Genomic DNA, 18,757 nt, shown 5'->3' with positions numbered 1-18,757 from the left:
ATACTATTGTCTGTGCCCATTGGTTATACATATATTTATATAAGTTCTTTGGTTTATCTCTTCCTGCCCCACCTCCCCCCTTTCCTTTGAGGTTCATCAGTCTAACAACCAATTTGTGCTTCGTAATCCCTTCATCTTTTTCACCCAACTCTCCTCCCATCTGGCAACCAACAAAAAGTTCTCTGTCTCTATGAGTCTGTTTCTGTTCTGCTTGCTCATTTTGTTTGTACATTCAGTTGTTGCTAGATATGTACTTATTGCCATTTTATTGTTCATATTTTTCTTCTCCTTCAAGAAGACCCATCAACATTTCATATAATACTGGTTTGATGGTGATTAACTCCTTTAGCTTTTTCTTGTCTGGGAAACTCTTTATATGGCCATTAGTTCTAAGTGATAACTTTGCAGGATAAAGTAATCTTGGTTGTAGGTCCTTGCTTTTCATCATTTTAAATATTTCTTGCCACTCCCTCATGGACTGCAAAGTTTCTTTTGAGAAATAGGCTGTCAGCCTTATGCGAGCTCCATTATAAGTAACTAACTGCTTTTCTCTTGCTGCTTTTAAGATTCTCTCTTTGTCTTTAACCGTTTGCATGTTGATGATGATGTGTCTTGATGTGGACCTCTTTGGGTTCATCTTGTCTGGTACTCTCTGTGCTTCCTGGACTTGTATATCTGTTTTCTTCACCAAGTCAGGAAAGTTTTCTGTCATTATTTTTTTCAAATAGGTTTTCAATTTCTTGCCGTCTCTCTTCTCCTTCTGGCACTCCCATGATGCGATTGTTGGTACACTTGAAGTTTCCCCACAGGCTCCTTATACTATCCTCATTTTTTGGATTCTTTTTCCTTTTTGCTATTCTGATTGTGTGTTTTTTGCTTTCTTATGTTCCAAATCAATGGTTTTCTTCTTGACTACACCTACTCTATTATTGACACCTTGTATTCTTCATTTCAGTTAGTGCATCCTTCATTTATGACTGGGTTTTTTTTATGCTCTTTAGGCCCTCACTAAGTTGGTTAAGCATCTTCATAAGCAGTGTTTTGAATTCTGCATCTGTTAGATTGCTTATCTTCATTTCATTTAGTTCTTTTCCTGGAGTTTTGTTTTGTTCTTTCATTTGGGACATGGTTTTTTGTCTCCTCGTTTTGACTGCCTCCCTGAGTTTGTTTCTATGTATTAGGTAGAGTTGCTATGTCTCCTAGGCTTCCTAGGGTGGCCTATTGTAGTAGATGTCATGTAGGGTCCAGTGGCACAGCATCCCTGATCACCCAGTTGGGCCCTCGAGGTACACCCGCCGTGTGGTCTCTACACCCTTCTGTTGTAATTGAGTCTTGATTGCTGTTGGCACGTCAAATGGAGGGTTTTGCTCAGGCTGATCCCTGCAAGGACTGGCTGTGCCCACTGACCACAGACCTCTGACTACCTTGGATGATCAGCTCTGCAGGGCCTACCACACAGAGCAAGACTTACTTCAGAAGGGCTCTGGTACCCACTGAGTCCATTCCTTGAATGTGTCGCTTGTGGAGGTGGTTGGGTGGTGGTTCTTCCATGTAGTCTGAAGCTTTCCACTGGGTATGCTGGCTCTGGGGCAAGGTCAGCCACTATCTGTGTTTTACCCAGTGCCACCAGGCATAAGCTACAAAGCAATCCACTGATGGCTGCTTCTTGTGCTGGGCTTGGAGGTACCCAGGCAAAGCCAAGCTGTGAACCATAGCTGGCTACTTCTAGTGCCAGGCCTGGGGCCACTGAGCAGGAGGTATGGGGCTCGCTGTCACCAGATGCTGCTTGTTTGAGAGAATTTAGGAAAATCTGAAGCAGGAGCCAAAACAGGCCAATTCTGTGGTAAAGCCACTGCAAACAGCTTGGGTGGGCCTGAAATTTGGTTGGGGCTGTGCCTCAGGGAATCACCAGGGTGGGGCAAACAGTGTGAGCCAGGTTGCTGGAGTCCCAGATATTGAGGCTGTCTGCCAGGCCCATGGGAAAAGGCCTCACCAAAGGAACAATGGCCTCCACCAGCACATCTGTCCAGGAGAAAGCTGCCACTCCAGTCCTCGCCCCCATGCCAAACAATTTAGTTCTTCTCCATGTGTCTCTGGTGCCTTTCAAGCTGCCTCCCATCCGTGCTGGAACCTGGAGGGAGCAAGTCTGAATAAGTCCGTGCACGGGCTCTTTAAGAGGAGCTGCCTGGGGCTCCAGCAACCTCAGCCTCCCTCAGCCTCCCTCAGGCTCCCTCAGCCTCAGTTCCCGCTTGTTTTTACAGTCCGAAGTTATGAGGACTTCTCTTTCTGGCACTGGAAACCTGAGCTGGGAGCCTAGGGTGGGACAGGGACCCCTCACCCTTTAGGGAGGACCTTCCCAGCCCAAGGTATTTCTCCTGATTTTCATCCACCACATGTGGGTATGGGACCAGCCCGTCCACACCTCTACCCCTCCTATCAGTCTCAATGTGGCTTCTCCTTTAATTTCATATTTGTAGGACTTCCATTCGGACAGTTTTGAGGGTGGTTGTTCAGTAGTTTAGTTGTAATTTTGATGTGGTTATGAGAGGAGGCAAGACTGCGTTTACCTACACTGCCATCTTGACCGGAAGTCCTCTGTGTTCTCTTTTTAAACCCCATCTCCATGGCATGAATGATCTTGGTTTCCACCTGGCCTCTCTTGGGAACAGGAGAGCAGATCAAGGAATAGAGCCGATTCTCAATATCAGTACATTTGATACATGTATTTGGTATATCTGTACATTTGTTATATACTTGATATTTGTTTTTACAAGGTTTAATTACACTTTCATTTATACCATTAAATATTTAAATTGTGTTTACATGATATTCATTTGCTTCCTGAGAATTCCAAAACTGAGTTTAGCAAATCTGGCATCCTATTTTTCTGCATGTATGGAAATTGTATCAGAGTTCTTTAAGAATCAGGTGCCAGTGTGGTGCCAATGAAATTTTTAGGATCACATATTAAAAAGTGATGGAGAATTAATATGTTGTATTAATGAGGTTGCACATTATCTAGGAGACTGTAATAGTAAAAAGATACACGTATTAGAGTCACAAAATTACATTATATTACATTATATTCAAATTATAGGCTTTTGTCCTTTGAGTTCAGGATTTCCTTTTGTCTTTAATCTTAAATCTGTGAAAAAAATGTCAGAAATATTGGAAAGAAATTTTGTTGCCAATAATATTGTCAAATATTAAATTACATCTTCAATCTTATCAGTTTCAAGATGTATGTTAAATATCTAGTGTGCTTAGCTATATGATGTTTAAAATTTTATAGAAGATATGTTCTCTATAGTCTTTGCTAGCTTCTCCCCAAACCAGAATGCATACTAAATCCACCATTAATAAATTAACCATGAAGTATGATTACAGAATTGGTGGTTAGGCCATAGTTAATTCACATAAGTATGTCCCTAAGTAAAACACTTATTATTAAGTGATCTAATTACTACCTATTCTGTCTAGTTAATTTTATAATAACATTCTGGAATGTTACTTCATAAAAATAGATATTTTATGTCAATTTTGGTTACATATTTATCTTTAGAACCTAGAATACCTGGTATATCGTAAGAGTACAGTAATATTATCAAATAAATATTGTTAAGTGACCGAATGAATTGCCTTTATTCAAAACTTGCTATTCAGTCTTCCTGTTGATGCTTCAGACACAGTAAAATGTGATTATTTGATATTTTGAGGTGTTTTTCCCTGAAACAAAGAAACAACGCTAGTTCTTCAAGTGACAGAAATAAATTGAACACTGGGCACATGTGCTTCCAAATAAACTAAATATGGACCAGTATCACATGGCTACAGTGATAAATAGGACCACCAGAGGCCCCCACTTGAACCTTATGAAAGTCATAAAAAGTACCTCCATGACCTTCAAGAGACAAAAAGAATAATGAAAATTCATGACAATTGTAGGTGAGTCTAAATAATAATGCTGGAAGAGTCAAAAGACAAGAAAATAACTGTACTTTATTCCCAGACACCAACTTTTTGTACCATATGAACACCAATGAAATCTATTGTTCTTCATTCACAGCAGTCACTTAGCAACTATTATCTGGCCTCCACTGAAAGTCAGAGTTCATAAATAGTTCTTAATATACATAAACTATTTTTACTGTATTTGCAGTTCTTATGTCTTCAGTCTCTTTCACAGAGTCCATTGCTAGGAAAATTCTACTTTCTTGTTTCCCTAACACTTAGGCTGTGGAGCCCAGCTGTCTGAGTTTATATCCCAGCTCTACCACTTTCTGGCTATGTGTTCTTGGACAGGTTGTCTAACCTCCATCAGCATCTGGGCCCTCATGTATTAAAGGGGGTGGGAGTGGTTATAATACCTATTATTGTGAAGATTCAGTAAGATATTATATATGAAGCACTTGGTACATACTGAACTTTCAATAAATAGTATTCATTATTACTGGAATCTGCTTTATTTGTGGCAAATTAATTTTGTGATGTGTCCAGCATCAACATTTGTTGGACATTATTTTTAAATTCAGATCATCTTAGTCACTTTCCCTTTTTAAAAAATTAAAAAGTAAGGCAATCCAGAATTAATATATGAATGCATTTGGGGTTCTTTACCAGTCACAGGAAATGTGGGTAACCTGTCAGAACACCACTAAAAAAAATGACATATCAAAATGGTTCATTGGCAGTTTTGAGAATTGCTCAAACAGTACCACAAAGTATATTAACAACATCTGGCCTCTAGGGGCCAGTGAGAGATGGCAGTGGTAGTTGGGTTGTTAATTCCTAAATTAAGTGACTTAACCAGGTGCTTAGTATCCTGAGTACAGAAACAGCCTGAAGCACTTTCTGCTTCTCTCTGTCCATTTATAAAATAGGGATTACTGTCTTCTATGTACCTACTTAATAAGAAAGATTAAAATAGGGTCTCTAAGCGGTGTATCTAAATAATTATTAAGACTGTTCATTGCAAGTGGAGCAAGCATTGGAAGAGCTTTGGTTACTGACACAGGAATGCACAATCCCCATTCTGCCTGGATGGCCTCACTCTTCCATGCCACCTACTTGCATTTTAAGTAGTCACATTAGGGACCCATGGAGACATGAGGCGAATACTGTTCTTAAGGATCTTACAACTTTCACTGTTTAAGAGACTGGGTAGAAGAATTGGGTGTAGTATGCACCCAATACAGCTTACCAATTCTGGGAAAAACATTTAAAAGTTATTTTTATTTTTCCAGCTACATTGATATAATTGACATATAGCGTCCTGTAACTTTGAGGTATACAACTTGTTCATACATTTCTGTATTGTGAAATGGTTACCACCAAAGGGTTAGCTAACACCTTCATCATGTCATATTTCATTACCATTTTTGGGGGGGATGAGAACACTTAGGATCCATTCTCTTAGCAACTTTTAACTATATAATGCAGTATTATTAATCAGAGTCACCATGCCATACATTAGAGCCCCAGAATTTATTCATCTTAAAACTGAAAGTTTTTACCCTCTGATCAACCTCTTCCCACTTTCCCAACATGCAGCCCCTGGTAAACACCACTCAGCAGAACTTTTTAAATGTCTGTACTAATGCTCCAAAGGGGTATACTATACAATTATTTAGGATGTAAGAAGAAAATACTAGGATTCTTCTATTTATTTATTTTTTTTAAAGAAAGAGAAATTGGTTTGTGTTTACTTAGTAGTTGAGAGTAGCACATAAACTGGATGGATGGATGGATGGATGGATGGATGGATGGATGGATGGATGGATGGATAGATGGATGGATGGGCCTTCACTATAATATATATAATATAATATATATATAATGTGTGTGTATATATATATATATATATACACACACACACACACAGTTTGCTAAGAATATTTTTGATAATGGCATATAATCAATACAGTTTGGAGACACTGATTATATTCAGTTGGGTAGATGCCAACTTGTCAGTTATAGTCCAGTTCTGCATCTTGAAGTCACCCTGGCCTCTTGCTTACTGAGTATTCCCAAATCATATTTCCTAACAATTTTAGAGAAGATCACATCAGATTCTTCATCTCATCTCTTAGAGTAGCTGCCTTCTCATGAGATCAACTTGTTTGCAAGTTTTGAAGGGAACTCACTTTACCATTTATCCAAATTGTGACTTTCAGCAATTACCCAACACACCCAGGTACTCACACTGGACGTGTTCACAAACCATCCCTGCACAGCCTCGTTTCCTGGACTCAAGAGAACTTCTAGTCCAAAATGCCAGCCACCAGGGGTTGAACTCAAGACTAAACCTGTGGCCATTTTCGATCCAGATATTTCTCTTTTTATGCTCACAAGCAACATCCTATCATGTGAAAGTATCGACCAGAAACCTCTAGAATTTCATGGGAAGTGAGATCCTTTTGGTTCAGGTTTGGGTTCTACCTTCTGTGAGTCTTCCAGCCTCCGGAGCTTCCTGATCAAAACCAGGCCCAGTAAAGTATATGAGATATGAAATGCTGACCTAGCATTGCCAATCCTGTATCCTGACAATGCTGATTAGTAGTCAGAAGCCAAGTCAGGAAACATAATCTGTTGTATGTCTCCTCCTTTCTCAGCTGCCAGCCTAGGACATGTCCAAATAACCATCCTGTAGTGTCCTACACAAATCACTTCTCACCATCCTAATCGATGGAGTTTTCCTACTTCCCATACAAACCACTCTGCTCTCTTTAATCCAGTTCATAATCCTGAACCTACTTTGTCATGTAAATTGACATTCTCTCTTGTGGCTCCTAATAGTAAAAGTAATGATAATAGAGCTAATATGTATTCTTACTATGTACCAAACATTGGTCTAAACACTTTTTTAATCCTCACAACAACCTTCTGAAATAGTTACTATCATCATCCTCTTTTTACAGATGAGAAAAAATAAAGCATAGATAGATTAAGTGACTTGTCAAACAGGTCACACAGCTAATAAGTGACAAAAATAGGAAAATGAACCTGAGCAGTCTGGCCTGAATTTTATATTTTTAATAACTATATAACATCATTTTTCATAACACATTACTTCTTCTCTTGTAACACTAATTAAAAGGCAAAATGTTGTTTCTTAACTTCCACTTAGTGATTCCACTGCCATTTCCTCCATTTTGGGGCATGTCTATTATTCTGAAATTTCTTTGTACTATCCCAACTATTTCGTGATCATGGGAATTATTCAAATAAATCATCAAAATGCTTTGCTTCCAAAATGTGAGCTTCCATTACCGTACTTTTAACCCATCACCATACTTTTAACTTAATTTCCACCCTTTCTAAAAAGCATTTGACAAAATTCAGCACCCATTTATGATAAAAAAAAAAACAAAACTCTCAACAAAGTAGGAATAGAGGGACCTCAACCTAATAAAGGCCATATATGACAACCCACAGCCAGCGTCCTGATCAATGGGGGGGGAAATTCAAAGTGTTTCCCTTAAGATCAGGAACAACACAGGCATGTCTGCTTTCACCGCCTTTATTCAACATAATACAGGAAGTCCTGGCCACAGCAATCTGACAGCAATAAATAAAAGGCATCTAAATTGGAAAGGAGGAAGTAAAACTGGCATTATTGGCAGATGACATGATGCTATATAGAGAGAACCCTAAAGATACCACCAAAAAAAGTCTAACTAGAATTGATAAATGAATTCAGTCAAGTAGCAGGATACAAAATAAATATTCAGAAATCAGTTGCGTTTTTATACACCAATAATGAAACATCAGAAAGGAAAACTAATAATCTTATTTACAATTGCCACAAAAAACAACAATTCAGTGCCTAGGAAATCAATGGTAGCATCCTAGTGTGTCTCTGTAAGCCAGTTGTGAAGGGGGCATTCTTTACATCGGGCTGCCACCATCAGCACTTCATCAACCTGTGAGATCCTTACTTCCCTAAAGGACAGTGAAACTGTGATAATTACCCAGCAACCAGTGGTAAAAGTTATTTGAATTTAAATCTCAGGTTGTTGTTTTTCTTGAATTTATTTAATCCACCCCCTTTATGTTAGGACACAGTAAAGGGAGGGAGAGGGAGATGGTTTTGTATCTGATTAAGAGGTTCTAGGATTTCTTTCCTATTAGACTCCAGATTTCAGGCTCTTGCACTTTTTATTTTGTCTTCCTATAGGCTTTAAGATTTATTCATCTTTAACCAGGAGAGTGATGTTGAATGTTTTTGCTTATTACAAGTAAATGTATTAAAAATAAAAGGAGACATCATTTTATACTTCCTTGTTAATACTTGAAATAGAAATCAGTCATTCTAATTGTCCCTCACCTACTCTTTCTAAATTCTAAGACATTAAAATTAATGTCAATTATATATTGGATTGATATTTCTAATCACTGGCATATGTTTTGGATCACAGTTATGACAAAATATTTATACTTTTAAATTTGTTTTTTGTAGACCTTATAGCGCTTCTGGGTCCTTGGCCCCATGAATTTAGGCACATCTCACAGGACTTAGTAAGCAGTTATGATGGTGGACATTTATGGTTGTTATTTGACTATTGAGCCAAATTGCTTCTTTCTCCATCTGTTGCCAAACCACTGGCCAGAAAAGCCACCTCTTATTTTACTCGCTGTTTATTGGCATATAAAATCCTCCCAGTGACCTGTTTGATTATGTGATTTGCAGGTGGCCAATCACCAGCCAAGGTAAAGCGGGGGCCGTGTGGCTCTGATGCGGCCCAGTGGTGCAGTGCTTGCTTTGTGTTTGTGTGTGAGAGGTGAGAGTGGAGGCCTGTATGTGGGGTAAGAGTCTGTGAAAATTCACATCACAACTGTACTTAGTAGCCAAGGAAATTATTTCTCAATCAGTGGCTTTCAAGGGTCAAAGGAAGTAAGATGATTTAAGAATTTGTGAATGATTTATGGTGTTAAAAATGCTTTCTAAATGGGCTGTATGTTTTATTACATGAGAGATGAGGCACTCTCAAAACATAGCAAATAGGTAGAAAAAATCCCATATGGAATTTGGGTTTTCACCAGGGAGAACAACAGATATTAATGGCAACATCCCAGTTGCTCAATTACTCAATTACTTGCAGTAATTAGGGAGGGGGCCAGTTTAAATTACATAAAGGATTGAATTACACAATGCTTTTTATGCAAAAGATGTATTTCTAACATCCTGGTCTGGTGGGTGTCCTGCTTTCATGAATGAAGAGGAGGTCTGTGTTGGGACACCAGAGTCCCAACTTGAGCCCCTTCAGGGTGCATTTTATTTTTTTATCCTCACTCAAGGACATTTTTGCATTTATCTTCAGACAGAGTGGGAGGGAGAGAGGGAGGAAGAGAGAGAGAGAAACATCAATGTGAGAGAGACACATCATCTAGTTGCCATCCACACGGCCCCAACTGGGGCTGGGGACAAACCACAACTGAGGTATGTGCCCTTAGCGGGAACCAAACCCGGGACTCTCTGGTCCGTGGGCCAATGCTCTAACCACTGAGCCAAACTAGCCAGGGCTCATGATGCATTTTATGAATTTCTTTAAATATTCTTCAAGAATTGCTGTGTATACTATAGATTTGGCTTAACAGATCTTTCCTATAGCTGCACAGCCTTTGAACTGACCGCCAGGAATTGGGCTTTCAGATTAGCACAGCCCAAATGTATGATATTTCGGTGTGTTTAAAATTAAGGAGATTAGAAATCAAAATGCATGCTAAGAATGCCAAGATCAATCCTTAAAGTCACATTGGGTGTTTTTGTTTTGTTTTCTTAAGAAGCTGTCTTCTGTTAAATCCAATGGGTTAGAATAAACTTGTCAGATATTTAGTGACCCTGAAAATGAATTCACAACACCAAGGCCAGCCCAAAATCCAAATGGTTAGCAAAATAATCTAGTTGTTAGAAGCCCTACGGGCTCTCCACAGTTGGGTTGTTTCTTTGTCATGTACACTAGTTTCTACTTCAATGTTATTAGACCCCCTTGAAATTGAATGCCTAACATAATCAGCAGTCCATTGCCAAGAGCGAGGCTGCGTCAACATGTAATTAAAGTGAGGCTAGGTCAGGTGAGCCTCAGGAATTACCAGTAGATGTGGGTAAGCCCCTGAAAATGAACAATTACTATCACATGTCACATTTCTCCTGTCTTTTGCAACAGGGCGACATGAAAGGCAAGTGGAGGGGTGTTTAATGGCCTCAGCTGCCATTTGTGCATGTACCGAAATGTATGTGTTGTAACCTGACGTGTATTCACATCTGCAAATTACACTTAAACAAAAACTAACATTAATGTTCTGTTGACATTAAACAGCGGGAGATTTTGTAAAAGATTTCAGACTTTCCTCTGCACTCACTTTCTTTGTAGCATCTGTGTACAAGGCATTTCTTTTCATTTTATTGTGTCTCTTGATCCTCCTTGTTTGGGAGAGAAAAAGGAAGTCAGTGGATAGATATTTTCTCTTCCTTTCAAACCAAAAGACAGGCTTGGATTTTTTTATTTCTTCACATGTTTTCTTTAAGTGTAGTTTTTAAACCAAACTCTCAGCTGGTGATGTATTGCTCTTAGAAAAACCACCCTTTTCATCCTCTTTCTTCATGCTCTCTGGTGTCCCTGTGTATCAGTCCCAGTTCATAACTACTTGCCTCCCACTTAGCCACAGGTGTACATTTGCTCACTGAAAAAGTGTGCTCTGCCAGTTAATCTCCACATATGTCCAAAGGCTGAGCTGGCCACACTGGGAAATTTCCCTGGGGGATTGTTCTGTTTAATGTGGGGCCATTTGTTGAGCTGTCTGATGTGGAAGAAGAGAAAATGAAAGGACCTGCCAGACAGAAACAGGATCATACAGTGCCTTTGAGAGCCAAAAGGGGCATCAAAGAGCAATTTCAGGTCCACTCCGGTTCCCCAAGCATCAGCTTGGGAGTAGAAAATTGGGATTTTTTTTTCCATTAGTATTTTTAGAAAAGTCCCTAAGAGAAAGCCCCAAATCAGGCGGTTGTGCCAAATTTAGTAATGTTTATGGGCTGTGTCCAGAAATCACCACCAATTCAGAATACTTCTGTCAGTGCCTGAGAGTTACTAATTCCTCAAGAGTCGACAAAAAATGTTTGAAACTAGAAAACATATATATACGTTAATATTGACTCTAAACTCCAAAAAGTTATCTTCAAGTTAACTAAATGTTTAATTGACTGTCTACAAAATGTTTATTATCAACTTAATTAAGTATTAAAGTTAGTCTTCTTAAAAATGACTTGAAAAAAATTGTAAATTCATTTTTTTCACTTTTCAAAGTTTTGAGCATGCCAATCATAAATTAAATGAATTGCGGGTAGCCAATAATTTGAAATGCAAAGCTATAAGAATCCTTTTCATTCTTTTAGCCAAAAATGTGTATTTTAGGTGGGATGTTGGGGCCACTTAATGTCCCTTATATGACGTGTGTGGTAGGACTAAACTCGAGAGCATGGGGCCAATGAGGGTTTTAGAACGGCTCTGCACCCGTCTCATCAGCTCTGCTCATCTCCAAGAGTGTGCTTATTCTTGAAGATGCAGATCAGCAAAGACTGTAACGGGGAGGACCAGAAGGCAAGACGGGGGAAAAGGTCCAGTGTTTTCTTGCTCTGTGCATTCACAGTTGAGATAAAGCAACCGAGGTAGTAGTCTGTGCATAAGGAAACTCACAAGACACCTACCTCTACATCATTGGAAAGATCACAGGAAAGCACCCCAGTTCTTTTGAAGAAGGACTGTTCATATTAAGTTGGGTTATGTTGGTAGAACTCCATTGTCACCTGATCTGAGTTGTGTTCTCTCCCAGCAGATGGCCAGGCCCTCACATGCCCCTGTATTTTAGTCAACTTTTTGCAACTTGACAGATATTTCTATTTTTAGCATGAAAAAAGTGAAGTGTCTGGGGGTAGGAAAGATGGTGGATTACCTGAATTCCATTTATGATGAGCCTCATCTGATTCAGCAACCTTATGACTTCTTCAGGCTTTATTTATTTGCTTAACCACACGTGTGGCCATGAATGTTGTTTCCCTCCAAAAGATATGGAAAATGACATGTCCTTGTAACCCCATTCCCAGCAATAACCACTAATAGCACTTGGGGATAATTCTTGCAGAGTTTTTTATCTTTACATATACTAAAGTATTATTGATTTTTTTAAAAAATAAAATGAGATAATAAGTAAGGTTTAATTTTTTTTTTTTTTTTACTTAATATATCTTAGTTTTCCATGTCAATTCATGTGTACTCCATTTATTTTAATGACCACAGGGTATTCCACTGTGTGCCTAGGCTCTGATTGATTTAACTGCCTTCTATTGCTTGGCATGTAGGTTGCCCATTCACCTTTGATCTTTCAAGAGAATGTACCCTGTGCCTAAACAAACCATTATATATTGGCTAGAGATATACATTCTTGGTGCCCTGTATTAGCATAATCCATAATCCTTCTTAGGAGCAGAAAAAAAAAAAAAATATATATATATATATATATATTTCCCTATACTGATGATTGTTATTAAATGTAAAATCTATATGTGACTCATCATTTATTGATTTATTTGTCTTTGTTTTTGCCTTTTTCTCTTACGCAGTCATCTACAGCCAGGGACAAGGATGAACCAACTCTACCGGTAGGAAGCAGTGGCCTTGTCTATACTTGTCTATGTGCCTGTGGAGAGTGGGGGGTGGGGGAGGAGGGGCTCATGTGCTCAACAAATCACCCTGTCCTTTGGCATACTAAGTGGTTTAATCTGCTGCTGTGTGGGTGTGCTCTGGCCTGCAATTAGTGTCAACTGTATTCTGACATCTGCTGACAAATTATCTCTGGGACTGGGTTTCAAAAAGTGTGAGTTCTCTCTTTCATTTGGCACGAACTTTTATAGGAGTTGAAAGAGTGAGATAGTCCCAAATACATTCCAAGGGATGGTGAACTGATATTTGGTGACAATGGTGGAGGGCGATGGGTGGGGGGTGGGAGGTCCTAAAGCTTGATATCTGTTTTCTTTGTGTATCTGCATGCAATGAATTTTTTATTGGAAATTTCTTTTGGTTTCATAAAAAGAAATACTGCATGAGACTTGTATATTCAGTATATAGATAATGCCCCAAAAAAATGCTTTAAGTTCTTTTGTAGATATAATCCTTTTCTAATGAAGATCTTCATAGCAGAGTTCTTCCAGTTTCTCCAAATAAGAACCATAGTAATAATGGTCGTGACCAATTATTAACAACAAGCACATGTCTCAGTTCCTGTCCAATTAACACATCACATTTTATAGTGTGGAGCATGACAAGGAAATGACCTTCAGAGTTTTTTGTGTTCAGCCATCACACAGTGATTACATTCCAAATCTATTCAAATCTCTTAACCTTGCCCCTAAAATATTTTGAACCTTAACCATCTGAATCAAATAACACAATGCATTAAAAAATGTTACAGATTTCCAAGGCAGAAGGGACTAGGAATGAAATACATACAGCCCTATCCTTCCTCCACTCGTGCTCAAAGCAAAAATGTATGACTTTCACTGAGAGCCCATAGGATATACTGGTTCCAGTACTGGGCTAGGGGTACCGTCCCTGTCTCTTTTCTTGAGGAGCTCATGATCCGGCTCACCACTGAGACACCAGTAGTCCCTCTGATTCTTCTCCAGACCCTGTAGAGTCAGGAACATAATTTCTATTAAAATATCAATTCTAATAAAACCACACTAAGAAATTTAGACCTTTCCATGTACTTCATACTGACACTTTACCCATACTTGAAACTGTGGGTTTAATGTTTGTCTCCAAACATGCAGACTATGACTGTTATTACGTATTCTTCAAAGTAAGGCTCCATGGGCAATAGTTCAGAAACACTGTCCAAGTTCACCAAGTTAACCAGATTTTTTTAAAACTTAGTGGTCTAATGTGTATATTAAAACTCTAGCGGTGCTTTAGTCTGGGGTGTAGCACTCATCCAAAGTGTTTGAGCATGGCGTCTCTCCTGGGACTTTTCTTGGGAAGCACCCTGTGGATCTGGAGTATGAGTGAATATTTTGGAAAACCTTGCATTGTAGAGGGTTGGAAGGCAATGGGAAATAGTATTTTATTTTTACCTGACCCCAGAAAAATCTCATGTCAAGATTTTGGATCAAAAGTTCAATAAGAAATTCATTCCTGTACATTACGTTTGCCTCTCTTAAATCTTCCTGTCTGTGAAGCTTGGCCTCTGGAGCGTCTTCCCCTGTGATAACCAACACAAAATCAGTCACAGTTCTTACTCAGGGTAAAAATCTATCCAGATGATTTTTTTTTTCTTAATTATTTTTGAAGATATTTTTTAAAAGAATTTGTCGGGCCCTGGCCGGTTTGGCTCAGCAGTTAGAGCATCGGCCTGCGGTCCCGAGAGACCCGAGTTTGGTTCCCGCTAAGGGCACGTACCTCGGTTGCAGTTTGTTCCTGGCCCTGGTTAGGTCGTGCGGGTGGCAGCCACTCAGTGTGTCCCTTCACATCGATGTTTCTCTCTCTCTCTCTCTTCCTCTCTCTCCCTCCCACTCTATCTGAACAAAAAAAAAAATGGGAAAATGTCCTCGGGTGAGGATAAAAAATAAATAAATAAATAAATAAATAAATAAATAAATAAATAAGAGTTTGTCAGTAATCTCACCTCTAGAGCTTCATTCTTCCTCTCTTGCCTGTCAGTTTCTTTTATTTGGCCAAAGCATTACACCAGTAGGAGTTTATGTAAAAGAAATCCCCCCTTTGAAGTTAGGAAGTTTCTCTGTAGATTCATAATAAGTGGTTCTCTCTCTCTTTAAATTTCACTTAACACAGACTATAGGCTTCATGGAGTAGATCTGTGGTCCAGAGTAGAGAAGAGAAACCCCATGAGATGTATGAGGTGGTCTTTTGGGGAGCAAGGAGAAAATACTAACACCTCTACCATTTACTTTCATTATTATTCTTCATAATTTCCACTTTTTCAAATGCTTCATAATATATATGCTCATATTTTAGTAATTTATAGATATATAGATACAGATACAGAGAGAGAGAGAAAGAGAGATAGAGATAGAGATAGAGATAGAGATAAGGAGATAGAGATAGATGGATAATATATACATATATACTCAAACATTTTCCCAAAAGGGTACACAATCCAAATGATGTAGAGACCACCCACTGGTTCAGATAACAGATTTTGAGAGAAGCAAACCTGAGATTCATTCTTCTGTCTTCCATTTTTTGTCTCTATGAATTAGACACTTCATTCACTTCTCTGAGACTAAGTTTCCTCATCTGTCTAAAGGGAACAATAACAGTATCTGGTTCATGGAGTTCATTTTGAGAATGAAGCATATAGCACATCAACTAGCATTTATGAAGCTCTAAAAAATGGTAGCAATTAGTTTATTTAGTAGGAAAGGATGTGAGAAAGCCAGTCCTTTAGAGAATTTGAGATGTACCTTGAAAATCTTTGGTCAGTAGTGTGTGATCACGTGACAGACACAAGTGACCACCAGGCAAGGTGAGAATCTCGTCTGTACCACACTTGCCTTTGGTGTCTGAGAACTAACATCTTTGTCTGGTTTCTCTGCTCAGGCTAAGCCACGTCTCCAACGAGGTGGAAGCTCTGCCTCCCTCCACAACAGTCTCATGAGGAATAGCATCTTCCAGCTCATGATACACACCCTTGACCCACTCGCTGAAGGTAAACATCAGGCTTTAGTTTGGGAGCTTGTTTGGGGGGAAAGAGGATGAATTTCTAATTGTAAAACATGTTGACACTTCCCTCACACCTGCCAGCGGCCTCATGTTCAGCATCTTCCAGAGGAAGCCTGGCCTCTTGGTGTCCTCTATCTGCAACAGCTCAATTCATTATTGGAGATTTTTGTGGAATCTGATATCCATGTGCCTTTTGATTCTGTCTTTTGATTCTCCAGCATAAATTCAGTTTGTTATGAGACAGAGAAGACAAAGAGGTTTCTCTCCCTTCCTGCTAGAGTGACAGTTCTCTTTCATCATCCTTCCTAAGTTCCAAAACGAAGTTGCATGCTAAGATAAATTGTGCATCTTAAAAAAAAAAAAAAAGAGTGAGAAGAGAATTCATGACATAGGAGGGCCAAGAGTAGTTTTAGGAATGATGTTCACTGCTGAACATTGAAATTGTAGTGATTCTTTGGGATTTGGAGGGTAGGAGGTGAGCTTCTAAGCATCTAAAAAACTCTCTCTAAGTCGTGCCTAGGATTAGTCTCTGAAGCCCCCAAAAACCTGTTTCACCTCATCAGGAAATCAATATGAACCATCCTAAAGACTCCAGCATTGAGTTTTTTCAGTTTTACTCATTCACAATGAAGTCAGATACAACAAGTTTCTTAAATTGTTAACTATCCTAAAAATTAGTGTTTCAGGTAGGTAGATATCTGAAATACCAAATAAATACCAGAGTTAGGCCACTAGCAAGGGGTTCCCATATAACCAAGTCTGTTCTCCCTTCAGCCGTGGACCTTGTAATTGGGCCTAATATTACACAGGGAGTAATAGCCTGGGGGAAAGGTCTCTGCCCCTGAATAACAGGTGGGAGGAGACTGTCAGATAATGTCACATAACTCAGAGCTCTTACCCAATATAAAGCTTTGCTAAATAATGTCCAGGGTGCATGCAATCGGGAGATTCAAATGAAGTAAAGAAAACTCTGGAACCTCAAGAGTGGCTCCCCAGGTCCTAACTCCCCTCATCGACACACATCACTCCCCTAGAATAATAGGGGAGGATCAAGGGGTCACCACTCTTTGTGGAGATTTTCAATGATGAAAATTTTTCCTCTTGTACCCGAGAGTTGTATAGCTGACGTGATGTTCTCCAAGGAGCCCTGCTTCATAGACCCTGAATCCTATATACTCGCCTGACACATCCTAAATATTATTACTCTGCTTACCCAGAGGCCCCCTTGACAAGGAAATTAGACCTGGTCACTAGCCTTCTTTTCCTTCTCCCGGGCACATCCCCCGAGAAGGGAGTGAAGGACCGCAGGTCAGCTTCCTGTCAGCCACTGTGCCATTGTGTGACTTTGGGCAAGTTCAAGTCTCTCTGATATGTACCTGGTTTCTATAGTAATAGTCCGTTACCTCTGTTTAGCACTTCATAGTTGACAAGGCATTTTCACAGCTGTGAATTTTTGCTTCATAATAACACTTCACAGCTAACGTTATTATTCTAATTTTATAAAACATCGTACCAGCAACACATCTCAAATATATCTGCTGCTCTCGGTGCTAGCACTTTATTCCAAGCCATCATCATTGCGCACCTGGGTTCTTGCAGTAATTTCCTGGCTGGTCTTCCACTTTCTTCATTGCCTTCTTCTTTGTATATTTGCCACACAGCAGCCCATGTAATCTTAAAAAGCACGCCCAATGATGTCCCTCCTACTTGTAACCTGTAGTGGCTTCCCATGGCTCTTTGGAAAATTGTGAAATACTCACCATGGTCTACATGATCTGCCTGTTTCTCCAAACTCAATTTGACACACTTGGCTTTCACCACAGAAACCTTTCTGTCCTGAAACAGGTACTTCTTTCCTGCCTCAGGGCCTTTGCTTGGGCTGTTGCCATCTCCCAGAATATTCTTCTTTCCCCACCTCTTCTATTTTTCCTGTTCTACCCCTGTCCATTCTACAGCACTCTAGATGACATTTCCTGACCGTCCAGTATAAATCAGGGCCCCCATCCTCATCTCTCAGTGCAGCCTTTAATGTTTCTTTATTGTTCACATTACAGTTGTGTGATTATTGGTTTACTACCTGTCTTTTAAGTTCTCAAGAGCAGAAACTCTATTTTATTCACTACTTGTCCCCAAGGTCTAACATAGCACCTGGCATATAATAGCTGCTAAGGCTGAGAAGGATTAAGTAACTTGGCAGACTCATGCTTTTAACCTGATAGTCACACAATTTCAAAGTCCCCCACAAGTTTAAGATAGTATCTTGGTTATCTCGAGCCACCATCTGCTTCACCCCATCTTTGTAGAGGGCCACATGAGAAAAGTAAAGAGCTATTTTATCTGCTTCAACTCTCTTCTGAGCAGGCAACTGAGGATATTGGGGGGGGGGGCAGTATCACACAGTAATTAAGAGGGCAGACTCCAGAGCTAGACTCTCTGGGTCCAGATCCCAGCTCTGCATCTACTAGCTGTGTGACCTTAAACAAATTATTTAACCTCTCTGTACCTCAGTTTTCCTCATCCGTAAAATCAGGATGATATAGAGTTAAGTGTACATCACAAGGTTAGATTAAAGGAGTGAATATGCATATAGCATTTAATATAGTGTCTAGCAGACCATAAGTACCATATACAGGTTTGGAACTATTCTGTTTCATTATTTTGAAAAATAATACAGCACATGAATTTTTTTAAGTCAAAATATTCAAAAGGCTTTAGTAAGAAAAATAAGTCCTCTTCGTCCATCAACCTCTCAGTTTTCTTTAGTCCTTCAGTTCTTCCCAAAAGAAACCACAGCTACCAATTTCTTGGGGCTCCTTCCAGAAATGTTCTATGCATATACAACTCTGTGTGTGTGTGTGTGTGTGTGTGTGTGTGTGTGTGTGTGTGAGAGAGAGAGAGAGAGAGAGAGAGAGAGAGAGAGAGAGACCTTGCCAACAGGGTTCAACAATCTAGATTTCTGTTTTTTTGTTTACAGGTGTTCAGTTTCTGGTAGTGCCTTTTTTTGTTTGTTTTTTCTGTTTAGT

At 39.4% G+C, this 18,757-nt stretch overlaps 1 protein-coding gene across 2 annotated transcripts in view; it reads left to right on the top strand.

Annotated features, from left to right (window-relative positions):
* Window positions 1–18,757, top strand: part of SLC24A2 (solute carrier family 24 member 2) — a 253,575-nt gene that overhangs the window by 144,918 nt on the left and 89,900 nt on the right. For both annotated transcript variants that reach the window (XM_036261927.1, XM_036261926.1), the window contains exons 3-4: window positions 12,617–12,655; window positions 15,612–15,720. In XM_036261927.1, the coding sequence (XP_036117820.1) occupies window positions 12,617–12,655; window positions 15,612–15,720 (148 nt within the window). The remainder of the gene's footprint in view (window positions 1–12,616; window positions 12,656–15,611; window positions 15,721–18,757) is intronic.

Source organism: Molossus molossus, unplaced genomic scaffold, assembly GCF_014108415.1.
Source record: "Molossus molossus isolate mMolMol1 unplaced genomic scaffold, mMolMol1.p scaffold_m16_p_14, whole genome shotgun sequence".
In the NCBI taxonomy this organism is placed as follows: Eukaryota; Metazoa; Chordata; class Mammalia; order Chiroptera; family Molossidae; genus Molossus; species Molossus molossus.
Note: the sequence above shows the minus strand (reverse complement) of the source record. Positions and strands in the feature narration are given on the sequence as shown.